The 22,099-nt window shown below is 44.3% G+C and overlaps 1 protein-coding gene across 4 annotated transcripts in view; it reads right to left on the bottom strand.

The window, feature by feature from the left end:
* Positions 1-22,099, bottom strand: part of AGAP1 (ArfGAP with GTPase domain, ankyrin repeat and PH domain 1) — a 497,479-nt gene that overhangs the window by 426,112 nt on the left and 49,268 nt on the right. For 3 of the 4 annotated variants that reach the window (XM_044431796.1, XM_044431798.1, XM_044431800.1), the window contains exons 3-5: positions 20,150-20,237; positions 19,394-19,405; positions 649-734 (exon numbers count right to left, since the gene is read on the bottom strand). In XM_044431796.1, coding sequence (XP_044287731.1) covers positions 649-734; positions 19,394-19,405; positions 20,150-20,237 — 186 coding nt within the window. The remainder of the gene's footprint in view (positions 1-648; positions 735-19,393; positions 19,406-20,149; positions 20,238-22,099) is intronic. The other variant, XM_044431797.1, reaches the window with a different exon arrangement.

Raw genomic sequence — 22,099 nt, 5'->3', positions numbered from 1 at the left:
CCCCCCGAACGGCACCCCAAACGGCGGTGACCCCCTTTGGTCGCCGCCCTTCGCCCGCCGGCCCGAGGGGCTGTTCCCTCCTGGCCGCGGCCGCTGCTTTGAGTCCGCAGGGCATCTCCGAGTCCCGCCCCGTCGCACACCGCGCGCGCCCAATCACCTGGGCCGGCGGGCAGCGCTCTCCGGCGCCGCGTGCGCCTGCGCTGGCCGCTGGAGCTGGCTGCCGTCGACGCCGTGGTTGCACGCATCTGCTTGCATTCGCTTGCCCACGCGGCGCCTCTTTCCTCCAGCAGCGCGATGGAGCGGCGTGCTGCTGGAGGTGGGCGGAAGTCTTTTTCATGTTGGCTTGGATTCCTACTGGTGTGTGTTGGGAAAGAAGCTTCTGCAAATTCATCCTTCTACCCCTTGCCCCCTTCCACGCTCCAAACAGCTGGTCTATACAGCTGAAGGATCCTCCAGAACTGTGTGGGAGGTAACACAGGAGGCAGCAGAGGGAGGAAGCAAAAGCCATCAAGCTCCACTGTATCAGAAGTGTTTGGTGAGTAGAAAGAGTTCTTCAATGTATGGAAGATAAAGTTTGGATCCAATCCAATATATTTCTCACCAGTTTTTAGTTTTATTAAAATTACTGAACACAGTTACTTAACTCACCTGTGCTTCTGGAGGACCCCCTTCATCTCTTATCAGCAGCAGGTAACTTTGTCCATCAACCACTATCTCTTTCTTGAATCTTCCACCTGTTACACAAAACAATTAGTTAGAGAAGAGTTAAAAATGTAAAGTAATGAAGGCTTTTCTTGAGGAAAACTACTCTTACATGCTTGAAACCAATTGTGGCATGACAGTGGTTAAGATTTCACTGACTATTGTAGATAAGCAACACAAAATGCCGTATTACAGTGTGCCTTTATAGTTCAGTCTGGTAAGGAAAAACATTTCTGGCATTTTGCTGTTAAACTGCTTGATATATACAATTCAACTTTCAGGTTAAATTTAAGTGTTTCAAAAATGAGAGGATAACCATTTTGTGAGAATTCAGGTAGACCTATGCATGTGTCCTAACAGAGAGCAAAATATATGCACTTACAAAGCATGCAATTGCTTAGTTTTCATCAAGAGAAGCTTAGTTCTAGAAAGCAAAACATACATTTTTAATGAAAATGATATCTCGCTATTACAGAAGGATGTTGTAATATGACAATATACGTTAGACAAAAAAGAACTATTTGCAATAACAGTATCCCATGTGGGTAGGTTTAGTCAGAAAACTGCTAAGCATATGCATTTTTAATCTGTACCAAGACTGTTTGGAATTACTGTATTTAGCAAATTAATAAAAGAGGTGACCCCAGAAAACATGCACTGTTCTGAACATGTCTGAAAATTCAGTCTATGAATATCTCTCTTATAATAAATAATCCCTTAAGTACCATGCTCTCTCTTGCACAGTGCAATGGCAAAATATGTTCAGACTAAGACTAGATTAACCAACTCAGCCTGCTTGAAGTCTCATTATACACTTAATGCAGCTGAAACTGAAGATACTTGTGTTACACTGAGACGACTCCATGAAAAACAATGCACAGCACAACATTATGAGTAACTAGCCATGGTGAGTTGCTATATCATCCAAACCCAGACAACTTCCTACGTAGCGGCTCCTTTGTGGCAGTAAGTCACTTATGCCACTGCCAGTAGATGACCTAGTCCACTAATGCCCAAGTGGCTCATCAGTTCACTGGCTCATTGGCCTTTTGAACAGGACAACACAAATTTGTGCATTTGAAATTGTATTTTTCCCCTCAGGCTTGTGCATGTGCACATTTATGGCTGCCTGAGATATTGCCAGTCCAATGTCTTAGTGAACGTCTGCTGTCAAAACACAGTAGTTATGCATGGACGTTGACCAAACAAGCCTGCATATAGTTACTTTGCACACTCTTGACAGCTGTCAGTTGATAAACTGTCAACTGAAAAGCAATTAATCTCACAGTCAACAGTGTAATCCTCCAGTTTGCAAGCACTGCCCTGACAGTGCCCTGCCCTGACAGTGCCCTCCAGCCTTTATTCAGTTCACCATGTTTCTAGATAATCCTGAAAGGAGAGACCTACATCCCACCCCCTTTTGGTGAGCACTTCTGACAGCTGTCAAAAGAAAGGGTTGTTCTTTTTAAAAATGAGGAGGCATATTTCCCTGTCCAAAACACTGTTCTAGTTGTACAGCTCCACCCCATGAAAAGTAATACAGCAAACAGGAAAGTGGTTGCAGGGAATGGGGAGAAAGAGAACATTTCACTAGGAAAGTACAAGCATTCCCAGAAGAGAATTACACACCCAGAATGTGGAACAGACCAATCACAAGAGGCAGCTGACATAATGAAGGCATGCCCACACTGCAGTGTCACAAGGGCTTCTGATACAGGAGAAGGCAAGGAGGACAGAACCAAACAATCCATGAATGTGGAAAACAAACTGTGATTTGTTTGATCATCTGGCATACAAATCATGAATCAACTCTGGGTAAGGCAACAACCCATGGGTTAATTAAACCATGATTTGTCTTTATGGGGAAACCAGCCCAGTGATTAAAGACAGCAGGCCTCTTTGCATGTAATGGTGGCAAGTCATAGATTAATTAATTAATCCAAAGAATTTCATGACGTGTGTCAAGTACAAACCATTGTGGTTTTGCATATGCAACCAGCAATCAGCTGGATTCCAGGCTGTTGAATGGTATGTGCACCCAGATACTGTGGGTTGTTTGTGGGTAAACAATCTCAAGTTAGCCTAAGAACTAATCACAAATTAAGTATATATAGTTCAACCCACAAATAACACAAAATGTTGGTGCCTACACATTTTGCAGCTACCTATGGTTTGGCTAATAGCCTAACAGCTGAAATCAGAAGTGGAACTTGCTGTGGCATAACTTAGATTAAGTCACTCATTATTTGCTACCATTACCTGTGCAATGAATCATTGGTTCAGTTTAGGGATTAACTGCATACCTCATATCAAGATTTAATGCTAACATATTATTCAGTAGAAATATAATATTTACATCCCTTCCCCAAAAAAACTGTTTAAGACTCTTAAAAATATTTTACGATTTTTAAAAATAACTTATTTTCTCCATCTTACTACACTGTCTTTCTGTCTTAACACCACCATCACACAAACACAGAAAAGCAATCCTATCCAGCCTGTTAGAGAAGCAGAAACTGGAAGCTCAGAACTCTGAAAAAGCAAGAACTGGTAGGACAAACAGAACTATTTTCATGAGATGAAAAACCAAAATGAATACCCATGTTTATTGATAGGTATTTATAGATCAATGTGCATAAGTGTGACAGACACATTCCCATAAAAATAAGTTAATGGAAGTGTGCGTTTATTAAGATATTTAATGGTAATTACAGTGGTACCTCAGCTCATGAATGCCTCAGTTCATGACCAAATAGGGTCACGAATAGAAATTTCAGAAAAATTTTGCCTCAGGTCGCAAACTCTGCATCAGGTGACATCGCGCCCGTCTTCCCTGCACGAGTGTGATCGTGATCGTGCTGAGAGCAGGGGGGAGAGGACCACAATCGTGCTCTGGGGGGGAGGTGGGAAGATGGTCACAACTGCAGTCGCACTCATGCAGGGAAGACGGGTGCAATCGCAGTCATGCTTGGAGGGGGAGGGGGGATGGCTGCGATCTTTGTTGTTCTTTGTTACTTCGTTTCAAATTTTTGTGATTAAAAAAACACAAAACGGATTAACAGAACGGATTAACCTTATTTACATTGAACCTTATGGGGAAATTTGACTTGGCTCATGACCAATTTGGGTTGCAACCAGAGTCGTGGAACGGATTAAGTTCGTGAGCCGAGGTACCACTGTATGTTATTTTTAAATGAAAATGGAATTTTAATTGCTAAAAAATCAAATAAAAATCAGTGAGTTTTTGCACCTTAGAACAATCCAGGAAAACATAGCCCTGCTCTCTTTTTATACAATATAGAGCAACAATGACTGAATAAGGCTACAGTTAACTAGAGATCAATAGATTCATTCAAAATGCCACTGCATTACTCAGAGGTAGTTCCCACTGACTTCAACAGAATATCTGCTCAGTGTTCATAAGAAGGTACCTTAGTTGCACATTAAATATGTACTCCCATTTAAAAAGTTACATATTTGGAAGGAATTGTGCTGTTAGATGATTGTTTGGAGGGAGCATTTTTACACAGAAATTATGCCTTAATAAAGGTATTATCTATCACTAATTAGTGTCAAATAACAGGTCATACAAGGTCAAGGCATACAATACCCTTGGTGTAATATTAGTGTACAATATGCAGAAGACAGGCAGTATCTTTGAAATCTATTTTCACTCATATTTGTCCATTTCGGATTTATAGATTCTGCACTCCCTTTCCTGGAGCTCTGCAGTAATATTCTCACGAACTATTTTAATAGAGCAACATGGTATATAACTTTTCTGGTCAGTTCAAGCCCTCTGGGGCCGCAGCTGAACAGATGTGTGGAAGCTATAAACTCAAACTGAACATTTCATCTTTTCTGCTTTATAAGAACACATACAATTAAGGAGTTTTTGTATGAAAGCTAGAGATAGGCTAATGGCTAATAAATATACAACCAAACAATGTACAATATTAACTGCAATGCTTGTATATCAGAATGAATTTCAACCGATAAAATTGAAAGATTTGTTCCTGTGGAAAGTTTCTACAGAAGTTAAAGTAAAAACTAATACAATCAAATTATATTTGTACTAAACTATGCAAGAAGTAACAGGTATTGCGCCAATTCTGTGGTGCTTAGCCATAAAATGACTTGCCCTTTGCCTCCTCACTTAAACATCTAAAAGTAATTTTATGAATGCAAAACATTTAGATTCATGGGGGAAAAAAACTTGTGCTCACAGAATGGGTCTTTCCATTAGAATAATCCTCCTTCCATTTAAGAAATTTAAAGTTAGGATCTAAACCATAATATTAAATCTTAATTCTTAACAATCCTCTGTGTGTTATAAAAAATACACCATAACTTCTTAATATAGGAGTTATTCTGTCCTTTTATATTTTACTGCCTTTAAAAATGTTTTATGATTATGGACAATTTTGGGTTTTTGTACTTTAGTTTTGGGTTTCATTTTGTGCACTAGCCTAGTCTCTTTTATTAAAGAGCAGTTTTTAAAACTTTTTAACAGCAGCATCAACAAAATATGTATTTCTACACCAAATGCAAACAAGCATAAATGTATTTAACAAAAGTATTTGATCATTCACTAAAGCTTGTATTACAGCTTGGACTAAAAAATGAACTACTGAGAGTCTTATTTCTTCTACTGTGCATTCTCTTTTAAATGGCATACATGTCTCAAATACAGAGGTGCCTTGTATGAGCAGAAAGACATTTCACCTCACACAGCCAGATTCTCATGTATTTTCCCATCTTACTATGGTCCCTCAACCTCACGGGCAGCTGAGGAAGAATAGGGGGCTGTAGCATGGAGAAGAGCCTGGAGTGTAACCAAAATTTCACTTACCTGATTGCTATGGCTAAATAGCAATGCTTGCAATGACAACATCTGTTTGAATCTAGGTTTGGCCCTACAGCGTTTACAACTTCGTCTCCTCCTTAACTGGAAATCAGATAGGTTGCTTACCTCAGTCATTCTTCAAGTGGTCATTTGTGCATCACACATATGGTTGTCAGGAAGCTTCTACCGCTAACTGTTAGTCTGAGCAGGAGCCCCTCCCTTCCTATTCTCTGCATCAATGGGAGGACGTCCTGCCCATTCTCTCAGTTCCATTGAGATCGCCTACAGGTCCCAGGACTGAGGGCCAGTGGGTGGGCTGTGTGCATGCACAGATAACCGCTGGAAGAATGATAGTTAAGGGTAAGCAACCCGACTTCTTCGTGGTCTTTGTGCAGCACACTTATGGGTGACGGGCCTGGAGGGGACAGTGGGATAGTGTCATCACCAGGAGGTCATGGAGAGAACTGCTCTGCCAGTCTACCCTTGCCTGGACGGTTAGCCTGAAAGCTTTGACAAACACTGAAGATGTTATCACTCCCATGCAGGAAGGAACAGAAAAAGATCTCTGTTTAGATTGGCAGAGGGATGAGTTGGCAAGGGCACTCAGCGATGGCACTCATCCTCCTCTGGGAGCTTTCACGCTTGCTTGATGCGGACCATGGTGTCATGCCTTCTAGCCTTGGGTGTTGCCTGTGACCCAGATGCATGCTCAGCCTAGGTCTTGTGCTAGTATGGAGGTGTGCGGTGGGTGGGGGGCTGAGCCACTTACAAGGTCTGGTGGATGATTGTTGGAAACCATCCTCTTCACGGTCTGCTGGTCTTCTACAGGTAGTCCATGAACTCATGCAAATGTGCTCTGAAGAGGCCCTCCCCATCAAAGGGAAGGTCCTTAATGCAGGAGCAGCTATCTTGTGGCAGCACTATAGAGCATAGCCATGCATGCCTCCTGATGTCCACAACACTTATCATTGCCTTAGGATTACAGTCAACATGGTACTTTGTTGCAGCAGTCTGCTGACAAGTTGGATTCATGGCCTCTGAAACATATGAGCCAGTTCCTTGTAATCATCGGGGAGGTGATCACTCATAGCCCTAATTGTCTTCCATAAGAGTAGTTGGTAGCAGGCCAGGGTTGCCCCGTAGTTGGAGACTCAGAGGCCAAGCACTGAGGCTGCATAGTCCTATTTCACCATACTGTCCAGGCATTAGCCCTTCTGGTCTGCTGGTGCCAAAGTTGGCATTGTGTTAGGCCCTGTGCGGGCTCAACAATAACTTCATTGGGCCACTGGTGCTGGAAGAACAGGATGTCTCTTTCCAGGACCCAATACATGTTTTCAAACCACCTGAGATGGCACATGTGACTGTGTCTCAAGAATGAGGGAGTTCACCATGTGCAGGACCTGCTGGGAGAATCTGCACCTCCCCTGTAATGGAGGCACTGGGTCCTGCATGGCAAAGGCTGCATCAGCTGAAAAGGTGGCCATGATGCAGCTGGGTCCAAGTCAGACCCATAGTCCTTGGAAACTGACAATGGAGAGATCATTCTTGGACTCAGGGTCAATTCAATGGCAGTGTTGAATTGTCATCAGTGTTCTCCGGTTGATACCATGTTCGCATAGAGACACTTGATGGAATGAATATATCTGGTGGTTTCTGGATCTCTATTGAGCTCAGTAGACCCAGATGTCCTATTGAGATTGAAAATCACAGTCTTCCTTGCAGGATGCTCTGGAGCCCCTTCAGGATCAATAGGAGGTTGGTGATGCAACTGGGCCTTAGTGTCAATTGTAGGCAGGGGTTCTCTCTCAGGCTGGATGCTCTCTTGGATCCCAGCACTTTCTTAGTACTGAATGGTCTCTTGCAATCAAAATGTTCTCTGTGCTGATGGTTGACACGAGATTCTCTCTCTGTCAGTCAGTACCAACCAGTCCATATGTCAAAGGTTGACAGGGCTTCTGTTTCAGAACCAAACAGTCTCTTAAGTCTGAGTGGTCCTTGGTGTTGAAGGTTGATAGGGCTTCTGTTTCAGTGTCAGTAATACTGAGTGTTCCTCATATCAGAGGTTGACAGGGCCTCTGCCTCTGTATTGAACAGTCTTGGTACTGAGGCCATTGTGTCAAAGGTCGACAGGGACTCTGTCTTGGTCGAGAAGGTTGCCATCACCATTTCCTGCACCGGTTCCTCCAAAGTTTCTGCATGGGTTCAACCACGAAGAAGACTGAATGGCCTCATGGGTCCAAGCACTCTCAAGCACTCTTAAGATCAAACAGAGGTTGAAAGGACTCCTGTTGCAATATTGCAGTTTTTTGGTACCTAGAAGCCCTTGAGGTCAAAGGCTGACAGGGCATCCATCTCAGTAAAGTAAGGTTGCTGTTGCAGCTGTTCTGGTTCCTAAACAGCTTCCTATACCAGTTCAATAAGTTTAACCATTCAGAATCGAACAGTTCCTTGGTGTCAATGGTAGAAGGGACACCATCTTGAAATCAACCCATCTGTTGGGTCTGAGCACTCTCAGTATCAATGCTAGAAAGGGGCTTCCTCTCAGTCTCAAACCATCTTTTGGGACAAAGCACTCCCAGGACCGATGAAGCCCTTCCAGGTCCAATAACTAGATAGGGGCTCCCTCTCAGGATTGAGCCATCTTTCAGGTCTGAGTGCCCTCCTTGGACAGACCAGGTGCCTAGGTCAATAGTACACAGGTCAATAGTACACAGGGTCTCCCTTTCAAGCTTGAACTGTCTTTCACATCTGCTCTCTTGGGACTGACCAGGTTCCTCGTGAATTTGGTAGATGGAGGCTCCCTCTAGGAATTGATCCATCCTTCAGGTCCTCTCATGGTGTCTGCACTTACATTTGATGGCAGCAGCGATCATTTTTCTCCCAATTTGTGGGGAATTTACTCACACAATGGATAGATTTTCTAAGGGGTGCCTTTGATGCATGCAATCACCGTAGATGTGGAAGACAGAAAGGAGAGAATGGAGAAGAGACTGGAAGAAGGCCACAAAGATCACAGACAGAGTAGGAAAGGGTTGCTATTTTCTTTGTGTTTGGATTTTACAAGTGAAGAGTGATACTGAGTAGAGTTTTCTTGAAGTAGACGATGGCTGAGTGAGAAGCCAAGGAGTAGAAAGTGACAGAGAGAAAAAGGCTAATAAACTCTGAAAAATTACATAAATTGAGGAGACAAGTGCTTCCAGATCTAGGTACAGAGGTAGTTGAAAAGGAACTGAGGGAATGGGTGGGAGACCCTCCCATGGATGCAGAGAACAAAAAGGGGGGGCTCTCACCCAAACTAATGCTTACCTGTAGAATCTTCCCAACAACAGGCTCCATGCAGGCACAGAGCCTATATACGAGATGCACAGAAATCATGAAGAAGAATTAATGAAACTGAATACTCATACTGACCTACCATCAATAAATGTTTACAGGTACTTATTACTGATGAATAAATCTGATACACTGGTTCTTAAAGCAAGAATGAAATAGGGAATTGGACTGTCCTGTTGTGTCTAACCAATGGACTGAGTTTGTTTGTTTGTTTGGGTATTTTTACCCCATCCCATACTCAGTGAGTCTCTGGACGGCTTACAATACAAATCCAATATATACATTTATACCCAAATAATACAAATAATCTACAAACTGAGCATAAAATATAGTTAAAATTAAACACTGTTGCTATAGCATCTATGTTTGAAGCTTCAATGGATCTCAGACTATGTCTCATTCAGCGAAAAATGTTTGCCTCATGTCTAGAGGATACCACAACATCTCTTTAAGAAGGGTTTGTCTAAGCTAGTTGAATGATGAAAGTGTAATATTGCTAATGTTAGGATAGGCTGGACGTCCACATGGTGGGCATGTCGTGAGCGGAGCCGGCTGGTGCCGGAGGTCAGACTAGATGGCCCAGGAGACCCCTTCTGACTCGCGCTGTTTTCTATGTTTCTAATGTTTCCTTTAATAAGGAGGTGACATTATGAACCCCCTTCATGGATCACTGCCTTGCCAGGGCGAAGGGGCTTGCATAGCTCAAAGAAAATATGAGCTAAACTGTGAGCACCCAAGACAGAAAGGTCATAGCAGAGAGCTCTGACAAAAGCTGATCCACTGGAGAAGGAAATGGCAACCCACTCCAGTACCCTTGCAGTGAAAACCCCATGGACAGTACCAAAAGGATGAAAGATACAATGCTGGAAGAGGAGCCTCTCAGGTCGGAAGGTGTCCAGTGTGCTGCTGGGGAAGAGCAGAGGGCTAGTACTAGTAGCGCCAGAAAGAATGAAGTGACTGGGTGAAAGCCGAAAGGATACTCAGTTGAGGATGTATTTGGTGGTGAAAGGAAACTACGATGCTGTAAAGAGCAATACTACATCAGAACATGGATTGTAAGATCTCTGAATCAAGGTTAGCTGGGCATGGTCAAACATGAGATGACAAGACTGAACATCGACATCTTGGGAATCAGTGAACTAAAAGGGACAGGAATGGGTGAATTTAATTCAGATGACCATCATATATACTACTGCAGGCAAGAATCCCTCAGAAGAAATAGAGTAGCCTTCATAGTCAATAAAAGAGTAGGAAAAGCAGTACTGGGATACAATCTCCAAAATGACAGAATTATCTCAGTTCGAATTCAAGGCAAACCATTCAACATCAATGTAGTCCAAGTCACTGATCCTGAAAAGGCTGAAGTTGACCTGTTCTATGAAAGCCTAAAACGCCTTCTAGAATTAACACCAAAAAATGATGTTCGTATCATCATGGGGGATTAGAATGCTAAAGTGGGAAGTCAAAAGATAACTGGAATAACAGGCAAGTTTGGCCTTGGAGTACAAAATGAAGCTGGGCAAAGGCTGGCAAAATTGTGTCAAGAGAACATGCAGGTCAAAGCAAACACTCTTTTGCAACAACCCAAGAGATGACTCTACACATTGACATCACCAGACAGTCAACACAGAAATCAGATTGACTACGTGCTCTGCAGCCAAAGATGGAGAAGCTCCATGCAGTCAGTGAAAACTAGACCAGGAGCTGACTGTGGCTCAGATCATTTATTTATTTGGGATATTTCTAACCCATCCAATCACTACATGTCTCTGGATGGCTTACAACAGTAATTCAATAAATACAACAATATAAAATGCCATCCTAATATCCCAAGCAATAATAAAACTAGCAACACTAATATCCAGTACTGGAGTAAAAACCTACTTTAAAAAAAATTAAACTTTAAAATACTGGGTAAATTAATTGGTCTTGCCATGGCACCGAAAAGCATGTAATGTCGGCACCAGGCGGATCTCTCTGGGGAGTGCAGATCATGTTTTCCTTTCCTTGTTTTGTTGAAACTTACAAGTTTAAAAACATTTATCAGATTTTACCCAAGAGTTCTGTTCAGCCTCAGTTTCATACAAGACAACACAATAAATACATGGAACCTATTCTATTCAATCTGTGCAACCCTAATGATGTCTTCTTTCACCAAAATGTATTATCTAATACCTGTGACAGAAGTTCCAAAAATGAACAGGGGATCATCTCTATTTTTCCAAGTTTAATCACCCCTAATAGCTTATAGAAGCAGGATATCCAGAGGACTAACAGCAGGGGTTGCGTATTCAAAACAGTGGATTAAAGAACCCACAGTAGGATAGTGAGCTACTCAAAGAGCACAATTTCCGCCACTCCTGAATCAGTGCTTTTGCCACCTATTTCATGTAGTGCTACCACAGAAATACAACTTCAGCTTAGACTATTATGAAATGCAGTATGTCTGCACCACTGAGCAGGTAGAAAGGGCTGTCTGGAAAGGGCTGTCAATGCAAACAGGGAGGCTATAGCATGTGTTGGTGAGGATGTGACATGGGAATTAAAGGGGCAGTTGCTCTTGGTGTGCATTCCAAAGTCAGGTAAATTTGGACTCACCAGATGCAGAGGGGCTCTGGAAACCAGCACCCACAGATGCTTAAAGGTGAGAAGCAGAGTGACTTATCTCAGAGTGGCTTATCCACAGGAGTTTAGGTGTACTCTGAGTATAGTCAAGATATACAACAACATGGAGGGGGCGTGGGAGAATCACTCCAGCAGCGAGCCAAACCGGGAACAACTCCATGATGCAGCACTGGGAGAGACAGGCTGGTCAACTTGAGGGGTGGTGACAGGAAGAGGCTCACCTGTGTGCAAAAGGACCCTCCCAGACAAAGGGCCAAGAGTTTTCAAAATGAAGGTTGCTTACTGTAACTGTCATTCAAGCGGTCATCTGTGCATTTTTCACCTATTGGCTTCCCGCGGAGCGCAAGGCCTCGATCGGAGGAAAACTTTCAAAGCTCGGTGCCATGGAGCGAGCGGGAGCCCAGCCCGCCTCCTGCACAGGTAGCATAAGGGAGGGGGGCTACCACCAGTCCCTCAGTTGCCAGAAGACCACACTGTCCCAGGCGTGTGAGGGATTCGAGGAATCTGTGAAGGATACAGTAGTGAAGGTACCCTGCCCTAGCCATGCAGGGCAAGAAGCTGATAGCCAGCAGGATGGAGGGCAGGTTGTGTGAATGCACAGATGACCGCTCGAAGAACAACAGTTACAGGCAAGCAACCTGCCTTTCTTCTTTGTGGTCTCTGTGCAATCACACCTATGGGTGACTAGCAAGCTTACCGTCCAGGAAGAGGAGGCTGTTGTTGCCAGAGAACTGAAGCGAGAACTGCCCTTCCGAAGGCGCAGTTCCATCTGGCGCGGACAACTAGTTGGTAGGGGTGGACGAAGGTTGAGGGTGTGGACCATGTCACAGCCCTGCAGATCTCCTGAAGAGGAACACCAGCCAGCAGCACAGTGCATGCGCGGAGTGTGCATGTGGATGTTCTGTCAGCGGGACCTTGGCCATCTCATAGGCAAGGGAGATAGTGCTAGAGACCCACTTGGAGAGTCTTTGGCTGGAGATGGGTTCACCAGCTTTAGGGCCCCCGTAGCATACAAAGAGGTGCCCAGAGCGGCAAAAAGGCTCCGTCTGGGCTCTGTAGAAGGCGAGGGCCCTCCTGACATCAAGGAGGTAGAGCGTGGCCTCAATGGGGGGGGAGGGGTTGGGGAAGAAGGCGGGAAGGACAACATCCTGATTGACATGGAAAGGGGACATCACCTTGGGAGTAAAGTGCGGGTCAGGATGGAGAACGACCTTGTCCCTGTGTTATATTGTTATTTATTTTATATTGTTAATTTTATATTGTCATTTTTGTATTTTATTGTATTTTATTTTGTGTTGTGAGCCGCCCCGAAGCTTCGGCAAGGGGCGGCATAGAAATGTTTTAATAAACAAACAAACAAACAAACAAACAAACAAACAAACATGGTGAAAGGGGTGTCGATCTGCAGGGCAGCTAGTTCGCTGGCATGGTGAGCAGAGGTGATGACCAACAGGAATGCAGTCTTCCAGGAGAGGAGGTAGAGGTCTGATGTGGCCATGGATTCAAAGGGACTCCATGTGAGGGATTGTAAAACCACGGAGAGGCTCCCTGACTGGTGAAGGAGAAGAGGGAGCCAAGGTTGTCTGAGCCACCCGGGAGTGATGAGGATGCAGCTGGTCCTGTTGCTCTGGAGTTTGGCCACCACCCTGGTGATCAGGGGAAAGGGAGGAAAAGTGTAGAAGAGGATCCCTTCCCATCTGAGGAGAAAGGAGTCCACCAGGGACCCCCTGCCCCATCCTGCTCTGGAGCAGTACTGGTCGCTTGTGGTATTCTGGGGGGTGGCAAAGAGATCCATCTCGGGGCACCCCCATTTCTGTGCATAGAAGGTGGAGGCTTCCAGCTCCCACTTGTGTGGGAGAGAGGGTGAGTGTCTGAACGAGTCCGCGAGTGTGTTGAGGTGCCCTGCCATGTGAGCGGCTGTGATAGTGATGCCCTTCTGCCAGGTGGAGGGAGGTATTGTGCTAGGTGGTCTGTGAAGCAAGTTGGGGGGTGGGGGGGCAGCCTGGACTAGCACATAAATGCCTGCACCTGGTATCCTGGCGCTTTTGTGGGAGCCTCTGGCAGGTTTGAGAGTCCTGCCTCTTGTTGGCAAGTGGTGCTCTGGGGGGCATGGAACGGTCAGGGAATGGGCGGCGGCTGGGGGCCGTAAGGGTTCCCTGCCATCTCCTTTGCACTGAGCTCTGGCCAAAGCTGATGCGCTTGACAGTGATGCGAGCTTTATGGAGGGAGTCCATGTTCTTGTCTGTACATGCATTGAAAAGGCCTTCGCCATCAAAGGGCAGGTCCTCAATGCGGGCCCAGGTCTCGGGGGGCAGGGATGAGGAGTGCAGCCAGGCATGGTGGTGGATGGCTATTGCCCCCATCATGGCCTTACTGGCACAGTCAACATTGTGTAGGGCTGCCTCAAGCTGGAACCTAGAAAGGCCCTCCGCCTCAGTGTGTATGACGCATAATGCATCCTGGAGGTGGTCTGGGAGCTAGTCTACCATGGCACCCATCTTCTCTCACAGGAAGAGCTGGTACCTGGCCATGGTGGCCTCGTAGTGGAAACCCTAAACCCAAGGGCAGCAGCTGCATAGATCTTTTTCACCATGGTATGTAGGCAGCATCCCTCCTTGTCCGCAGGGGTTGACAGTGTGCCCTGCATGGAGTGTGCCCTGCATGGACTCCACTATAACAGAGTCAGGGCTGGGGTGTTGGACAAGCATAGGGAAGGCCTTGACTGTAACCTATAGGCGGACTCAGCCCTGCATGAGATGGCCAGGAGCCCTGCAAGGGCTTTCCAGGACCACTGCACTGTGCGGAGTAGCACAGGCAAGGCAGGGATGGACAAGGGGTGGTATCCCCTGAGCCAGGGAGCCATAGCATGGGTCGGCCTCAGGCTCGGGTGGGTGGGAGGTGTAGAAGCCGAGATCCTCAGCCATGTGGAGCACCAGGTCAGAGAAGCCACCCCCTTTAGCAGGAGAGAAAGAGAGGTCCTGGTCTAGGGTCTGGCCATCTGGGGAGCGAATGGAGGCCACAGGGAATGAAAATGTCCTGAAGGCAGAGATCAGCTCTGACCTGAGTCCTGTGAAGGCGAACGCTGGTGGCAGCTGCTCCTGCTTTGATGATCCTGGTGTGGAGCAGGTGAGCGTTTGCGGTGAGCTGCAGCAGGGCTGTGGGAGCGGCAGCACTGGCGGGCAGAGCTGATGCAGGCTATGTCACTTGCTGATGAGTCCTCACTGGGCCAGCGGCGTGGATGACTGTGGGGCCGGCCCCTGGGCCCGGCGGCGCAGCTTGATTTCCTGCTGGGGGAGTCCTGGTGGTGGCAAGGAACTGCAGCGTGGCGTTCCCAGCTGAGTGCTCCGTTTCTTGCTGGACTCTTCAATGCACCACATGGTCCCGGCGTGTTTTCACTGGCTCCCGCGGTTTTGTGCGTGCACCCTGGGCTCGGGCAGGGAGGCAGGAGAGCAGCAGTGGTGCCGGCGATGCTTGTAAGGAGTGGAGTCATTGGAGAATGAGGAGGCAGGGCTCTGGGTGCGGCGTCTGTGGTGGAGCCTTCATTTGGAAGCTGGGAGCCTCAGACAGGCACGGCGAGTGTGGGTATCCAGGACCCGGAGTCAAATTCAGCCAGGCAGGGCTTCCTTCCACACGGAGTGGAGGGAGGCAAGCTAGAGCGCGAGGAGGCCATGGAGAGCAACAACTATCCCCCCTGAGTCCAGAGGGAGGGGTGCAGTATGTCTGCCAGCTCTGTCCCAAGAACAATTGCTGGTCCTCGAGTGGGTGGACACGTGGATGTCGGTCTCCATGGCTGGGATGGTGGTTGGACCACCTACTGGCAGCATCTTGGGCACAGGAGGCGCTGCCGAGCAGTGTGCGTCCGGAGAATCCAGGACCGGGACCATGGGTGTCGCATTCAGGGATGCCCCAGAGTCCAGGGTCTCTGGGCGGCCCTGGGTGGCCTCCAGTGCCGAGGGGGTGGGCAGGGTCCTTTGTGGCACGGTGCTTCTTCCTCCTTGCCGGAGTCACGGTCCCAGAGGGGCCCTTGACCGGCAAGGCTGCTCCCTTCCTAGCCCTGCAGGGCTTGGAAGTGCCTTCGGCAGGGGGATTGTCGGCCTCGGAAGGGTCAACAGCGGTAAGGGCCTCTGCCATAAGGCCTGCCGAAGGTTTTTTAAAGACCTGGCAGTGCGGGCCAGTCTCTACAGTGTGCCCCTCTACAAGGCAGAGGAGGCACTTGGAATGCCCATCGTTGGTGGACATTTGGGCCATGCAGGAGGCGCAGCGGTGTAGAGCAGTAGGCCATGTGGTTCAAAAGGGAACAGACATGGCAGAGAGAAAAAGAAAAAATGAGAGGAGGAAAAAACCCAGAGGGCTTTTCACTAGGGTGGGAGGGAGAGAAAAGTGGCAGGCTTCTCGCTCCAGGAGGCCCAGGCTCCCACCCACTTCATGGCGCCAAGCTTCGGAAGTTTACTCCAATCAAGGCCTTGCACTCATTGGAAATTTTGGAAGTTTACTCCAATCAAGCCCATAGGTGTGATTACACAGAGACCATGAAGAAGAACAGAGAGTTCTCACAAGTAATTGCTAGATTGGGTTCAACAAACTTCTCCATGCATGCTCAAAAAACCATTCTGTGGTGATCATGGTCATGGGATACACTTTGGAGAACAGAGGAATTTTGAAAAGGAACAGAAAGTTGCCTTGAATGTGTGAAGGGGAAAACCTAGTTCTACACAAGCATTCACTCAGGAGCAAACAATGCATTTAGATGTTCAAACCGTTTACAAAAGTTTTAAATAAATAAATGAATCCTCCAAGCATAAAATTTCTACTATTTTCATTTACTTTTTTAAAAAATACGAAAAGGATTTTGATTCAAGTCATGAAGCCAAGTACATAATTAAAATTGAAATACATTAGTACTTTATTATTGCCAATGAACACCTGATCAGGTTGAGCTTAAGTTACGTTTTTCCAAACTCACTCACTCATTTTCAGTCCCAAATTTTGAGAAAGCATTACAGCATTATTTGGAGATTTAACAGTATTTACAACCAATCAAGAGGAGCAGAGCTATTACTTTGACATAAAGAGAAACTATACAATATTGCCAAGGATTTTCCTTAGACCTTTCAAACACTCCTGGATAGTATTCAACAGGGCCACTGCACTTACGTAGTTGGTACAGTGGTACCTCGGCTCAGTTCATAACCAAATCGGGTCATGAACAGAAATTTAGGAAAAACTTTTCCTCAGGTTGCGAACTCCGCATCGGGTGATGATCACGGTCATGCCCGTCTTCCCTGCACCGGTGCGATCGCAGTCGTGCAGGGGAGGGGGGGAGATGGCTACGATCGCGCTCCTGCAGGGAAGACGGGTGCGATCGCAATTATGCTCGGGGGGGGGGGGAGATGGGCGTGATCGCTCCCATCTCCCCCCGAGTGCATCCACAATCGCGCCTGTCTCCTCCCCCGAGCACGCCCATGATTGCGCCAGTCTTCCCTGTGACTAAAAAAAATATTTACAGAATGGATTAACCTTTTTACATTGAACCTTATGGGGGAATTTGACTTGGCTCATGACCAATTTGGGTCATGACCAGAGTCGTGGAATGGATTAAGTTTGTGAGCCAAGGTACTACTGTATAATGCTAGCATAAACAACCTCTGGTACAACACCAACAGCATAAAAGCTGCTATAATGGGTTTTCTGAGGTAGCAAATGGTCCCACAGGAGAGTGAACTGTGTTTCTAGATCCGTTTCAGTTAGAGGCCTAGCCTGACAGATAGAAGACACATTGTATGTGCAACTAAGTTAATTCTCCTGCACTTCTTTGAGGCTTTCATTATAGCAGAGCAGGAGAACCAGAAAACCAAAAACCCACTCTGAAAGTCCTTTTACTTTCAGAGCCTACACTAGTAAGAGAAGTCCAAAAGAGAACACACATTTTCTCCCAATCATTCCTGCCACTACATACCAAATAAAATATAAATAGGTAAAATAATTTATTTGTAAGAGAATACAGATAAGTAAATCTGATCCTAACATTACCTTCACAGTACATTCTGCTTACACTAAGGCAATTTTCTGTCCAAAAATTCTGCACAGGAGAGGGTATTTTGAAATAAGGGCATACCCTTGTGGAGTCACTGGCAAGAAGAATATGCAACTTTGGTCATGCTTCCTATCCAAGAACATGATTTGGCTATTTTAGGTTTTTCTTAATTAATGAAAGAGTCCAATTCATTATGCATAAAATATGTAAATGTCTACACATATAGAATTACACATACAATTAATAAGTGCCTTTCATTAAGTTGCATTAGGTTATAATGCTCAAGAAACAGGGTGCTCTTAGGGGTGGCCCCAAAAAACTTCTTTGTGCTGATATGCACCTAATACTTTCCACATCAAGCAGCAAACCACAAGCTGCAAAATAAACTCAAAGAGATGCATGTGGCTCCCAAGCCTTTGAAGAGACAGAGTATTTCACCAGCCTTGGCCGATAGGTCAGCTGCAACTGTGGAATTGCAGTAACTGCTGTAATCCACTACACACAGGTCGCTTCTAAAGGCAGTACGGAAATTTCAGTTACTTCAAAATACAGCTGCTAGCTGTGCCTGTAATTATAACCATATTAAGGCAGGTTCCATCAGCAAGGCTGACTTCCGGTCAGTTTCTAGGTCTAAGTCAAAGTTCTGAATTTGACTTTTCAAGAGTCTGACAGCTTAGGATCAGGATACCTGAAGTACAGCCTCTCCATACATTTAGATCTTCAGTGTAAACCTTTCTCTAGGTCATCAATTCACCTCAGGTACAGTAGATGGCTACCAGGAAGTGGACCTTGTCCGCAGTGGTTTCCCATTTCTGAAATGTTCTATTTTGAAGCCATAGAATGTGTCATCTGTTGATGATTTGACACTGCTTTGTTTCAGGTCTTTTTTTGGAGGGGGGTTGCTTATTTGTTTGATATGTACTTTAAATAGTGTGCTCTGTTTTTAAATGCCCGTTGATAAGCCTTTCTGGGAAAGGTTACTGGTTTTTTGAAAGGTATTGGAGAAATTAGTGCTAGCTTTGAGTGTTCACCAGATACTTTCCCAAGGATTTGGGGAGTGGAAGTGGAGAAATGGAGACTTCCAAAGTAAATAATATATTTTTGGGGGGGGGGGAGTACGAAATTTGTCTATTTATTACATTTATATGCCACACCTATAGCCAACAAGGCTCTTTGGGCAGCTTAAAATAAAAATGGTTGGGAAAGAGGAAGAACAGAAAGTAGTAGAGGATTTTACAGTGTCTGTCTGTCTGTCTGTCTGTCTTTCAATAAAAGTTTTGTCACAATTACCAGCAGTAACAGATCTGCAACCAGCAAACTTCAGGTACTTCTTTGGGCAAGTCTACATGTAATGCTTAAACCACTATGGGTTGGTCATTCACTAAATCCACAGTACTTGCTTCTCTCACTTCCATAAAACTCCACTGAAAGACGGTGTTCAAGTTGAACAAAGACCTTGAATAAGGACTCAACTACATTCCTCTTTTACACAATTATTAACATTAAATCCTTTTCAAAATTTGCTAACTTGTCAAAGCTCTCTTGTTCTAGCAGATTTAGCCTTAGTTCAAAACCAAATGCTACATGTAAATACCCTTAATAACTATTGTTAGCACACAGAATTAAAGAGCACCTAAGAAAGTGTTAATTTTAAACAGATGCTGTTACAGACACATGAATCTACACAAGACTTGCTAAGTGACATCTACAGCATATGACAACAGTGAGATGTGTTCTTAACTCAAAATTAAAAGGGAAACAAAAATGGTACACAAAACAAGGGGGAAACTAGTACAAAAGCTTTGCTTCTTCTCTTCAAAACAAGTGCTGCTATGAAGAGGACATATAGTTACCTGCATCCATATCTGCAAAGAATGGAACAGCCAGTAAGGAAAAGAAGGAACCAGAAATTCAGTGTCTCAGTTGGATTTTAAAATTCAAAAGGAGAACAAATAAAAATAATCAGGATATCAATTTCAGTGAATGTTACCTTAATTAGATGCTACTACTCAAATATATACCCTATCCATTCATCTGAATTTAATGAAAAATCTGGCAAAGGTCTTCAGTTACACATCAGTGTTTTACAATATTATTGTTATAACCTTACAAGCAAGCATAATAACAAAGAGAACAAGGTACATGCAAGTTATATCCCAAAAATTGTCAGAATGACATGAGATATCAAGGAACAAAAACATGAACTCTATAGTGCTTATGGCTTGCAACAGTGTAATTATAACTAGCACTGATATTATGTGCATGAGTAACCGACAGGCAAATTCTGCAATCATATTAAGAAGGGTGCCAGCATGGGTGAAGAATTTACAAGTAAAACCAGAGTGGCTTTGGGAAACGGGGGAAGGAGAAGCCATTGCATTCGGCTGGCTTTTAGACCTTATAAATAAACAGATAAATAAACATTGTGAAAAGATGCACCAGTAGGCTCCCTTCAAAAGCATGTGCAAGTAAGGGTATCTCTTCCCACTTCTAACATTATGTCCTTGGTAATTAATTGTGTGTGCTAACATTGCACAATGGATTACTGCTAAAAAGCCATGTAAATGTTCAAAAACAGCATGCTTCCAATGACCTATCAGTCACTGTACCTTCTGGTGACTCCTCCTGGACATACGTCCCAGTCAGATATCGATGTACAAGAGCAGATTTACCACTAGCTAAATTTCCCACAATTCCCTGTGGAGATAAAAAATGAATATTAATGTTTATTTAAGTTTTAAAATCTTACAAAAAAGTGTAAAATCTGAGTGAACTTGCAAATGGAAATAAATAAAATCATTCCAGGACATGGATATTGCTTCTAATCTTAAATTAATATTGAATTAATGAATACATAAACTGAACTATGCAAATGAAAAAGAAAATACATACAATTACAATCGGGAAGGGGTACCGATAATGCTAAGCTGAGCAACCACCGTAAGTAATGATTGGAAAATTCCTCTCAACTGACAATGGGCTGGGACTTTCCAAATCTTTTTTGAAATTTCACAGAAAAGGTCTTGGCTTCTTCAACAATTTTCCAAAGCCCAGAAAACTACCCCAGAACAATTTATCCACAGATTCTCTACTTCTCAGACTTTCCCAAACTTATGAATTATATTGTGAGAGGTTTTACAAAATCCTCTTCCTAAAAGTTCAACTAGTTTCCAGGCTCAAATTCTCCAGACTCTTATAGGAACTTTTGAGGACTCTTTTAATTCCTTCTGGTCATTGAATTAGATGAGATATTAGTCTACATTTCTAAGAGTTTAAGTCAGCAAGAACAGCTTAGAAGAACAGCTTCTTCAGTGCCACTTGTTCAAAACAGTTAGTTCTCATCTTGCAACAACAGTTTTCAAGGTAACTTACAACAGACTAAAATATGACAAATAATAAAAGTTCTGAAATGTTTAAAACAAGTCTAGTTGTTTCATTTGTATACCATTCCTTCTCCCAAGGGGACACAACATAATGAAAGTGTATAATTAAACCATCATATGTAAGACAGAAAAACACATGCACAGCACATACCATCTTAAAGCAATAAGGTCCCAAGATCATGATGCATCTCAAAGTCGGCACGAACAAATACATTTCAGCTTTCGTCTAAAAAGTAACACTACGCTGGGGCCAACTATACTTCCCCAGTAACAACTGAAAAGGCCCCAGCTATTTCAAATCATCATACCATGGGCATGGCCCACCAGGGCTTCCCTAGCTGATCTGAAAGCACTGGTTGCACAGCAGTAGGAGAGATGCTCATTAAACGCTTAAAACACTGCTAGCATATATTAAATCTCACTGAAGATTTTCAAATGTCCAGAAAAACAAGACTGTATTTATCATCATAGTTTTGAAGGAAACAGTTTTCTTGTTGCAATGGATTTAAAACAATGGCAAGTTTTGAGGTATGCCATCAATATGAAGTTTGTAAATGACTAAATTTGCAGAATGGAGGTGAAGTGTGCCAAGGCCCTGGGATATCAGCAATTAAGTTACAGCAACGGGCAAGTGCCAATCCATACAAGAATGAAGTTCCACATATGGGGTACCACGACAGAAAAAAGGTCTATGGCAGTGGCCACCATTTCACCTACAAAGTAGGAGGAATCAAGACTCAGCACTCCAATAAAGATATTAACAATTAAGTCACTGCATATGAAAACAGTCCTCCTTCAGATATTCTGCTCCCAGAAAGCTTAGTGCTTTATGGATGAACAAGAGCACTTTGTATCATGGCTAGAAACAAGCTGGTTATCAGTAAAGGTCTTTAAAACTTTTAACATTTCAGAATGCTAGTTCCATCAAGGAAAAGGAAAAGTATCCAGTGATGCCCTAAAGGACTGTTAAACTCATACTTTGTATTTGTTATTGTCACTCAGAATATAGACTAACAGTATGAAATTGCTAAGAATTTAATAGCATATTAACTGTTAAGAATTTGAAGTGTGTTTATACTCTCCACTGAAGAAATTAACATTCCACATTAAGGGGCGGAAATTAAGGGTTTGGTGCTTAGAACCAAATCGGCATCTACCTATTTTGTGCTGTTGAAT

The sequence above is a fragment of the Varanus komodoensis genome, unplaced genomic scaffold, assembly GCF_004798865.1.
Source record: "Varanus komodoensis strain SLA01 unplaced genomic scaffold, ASM479886v1 scaffold23, whole genome shotgun sequence".
Taxonomy (NCBI): domain Eukaryota; kingdom Metazoa; phylum Chordata; class Lepidosauria; order Squamata; family Varanidae; genus Varanus; species Varanus komodoensis.
The sequence above is the reverse complement of the archived record's forward strand: the minus strand, read 5'-3'. Positions and strand labels throughout refer to the sequence as shown.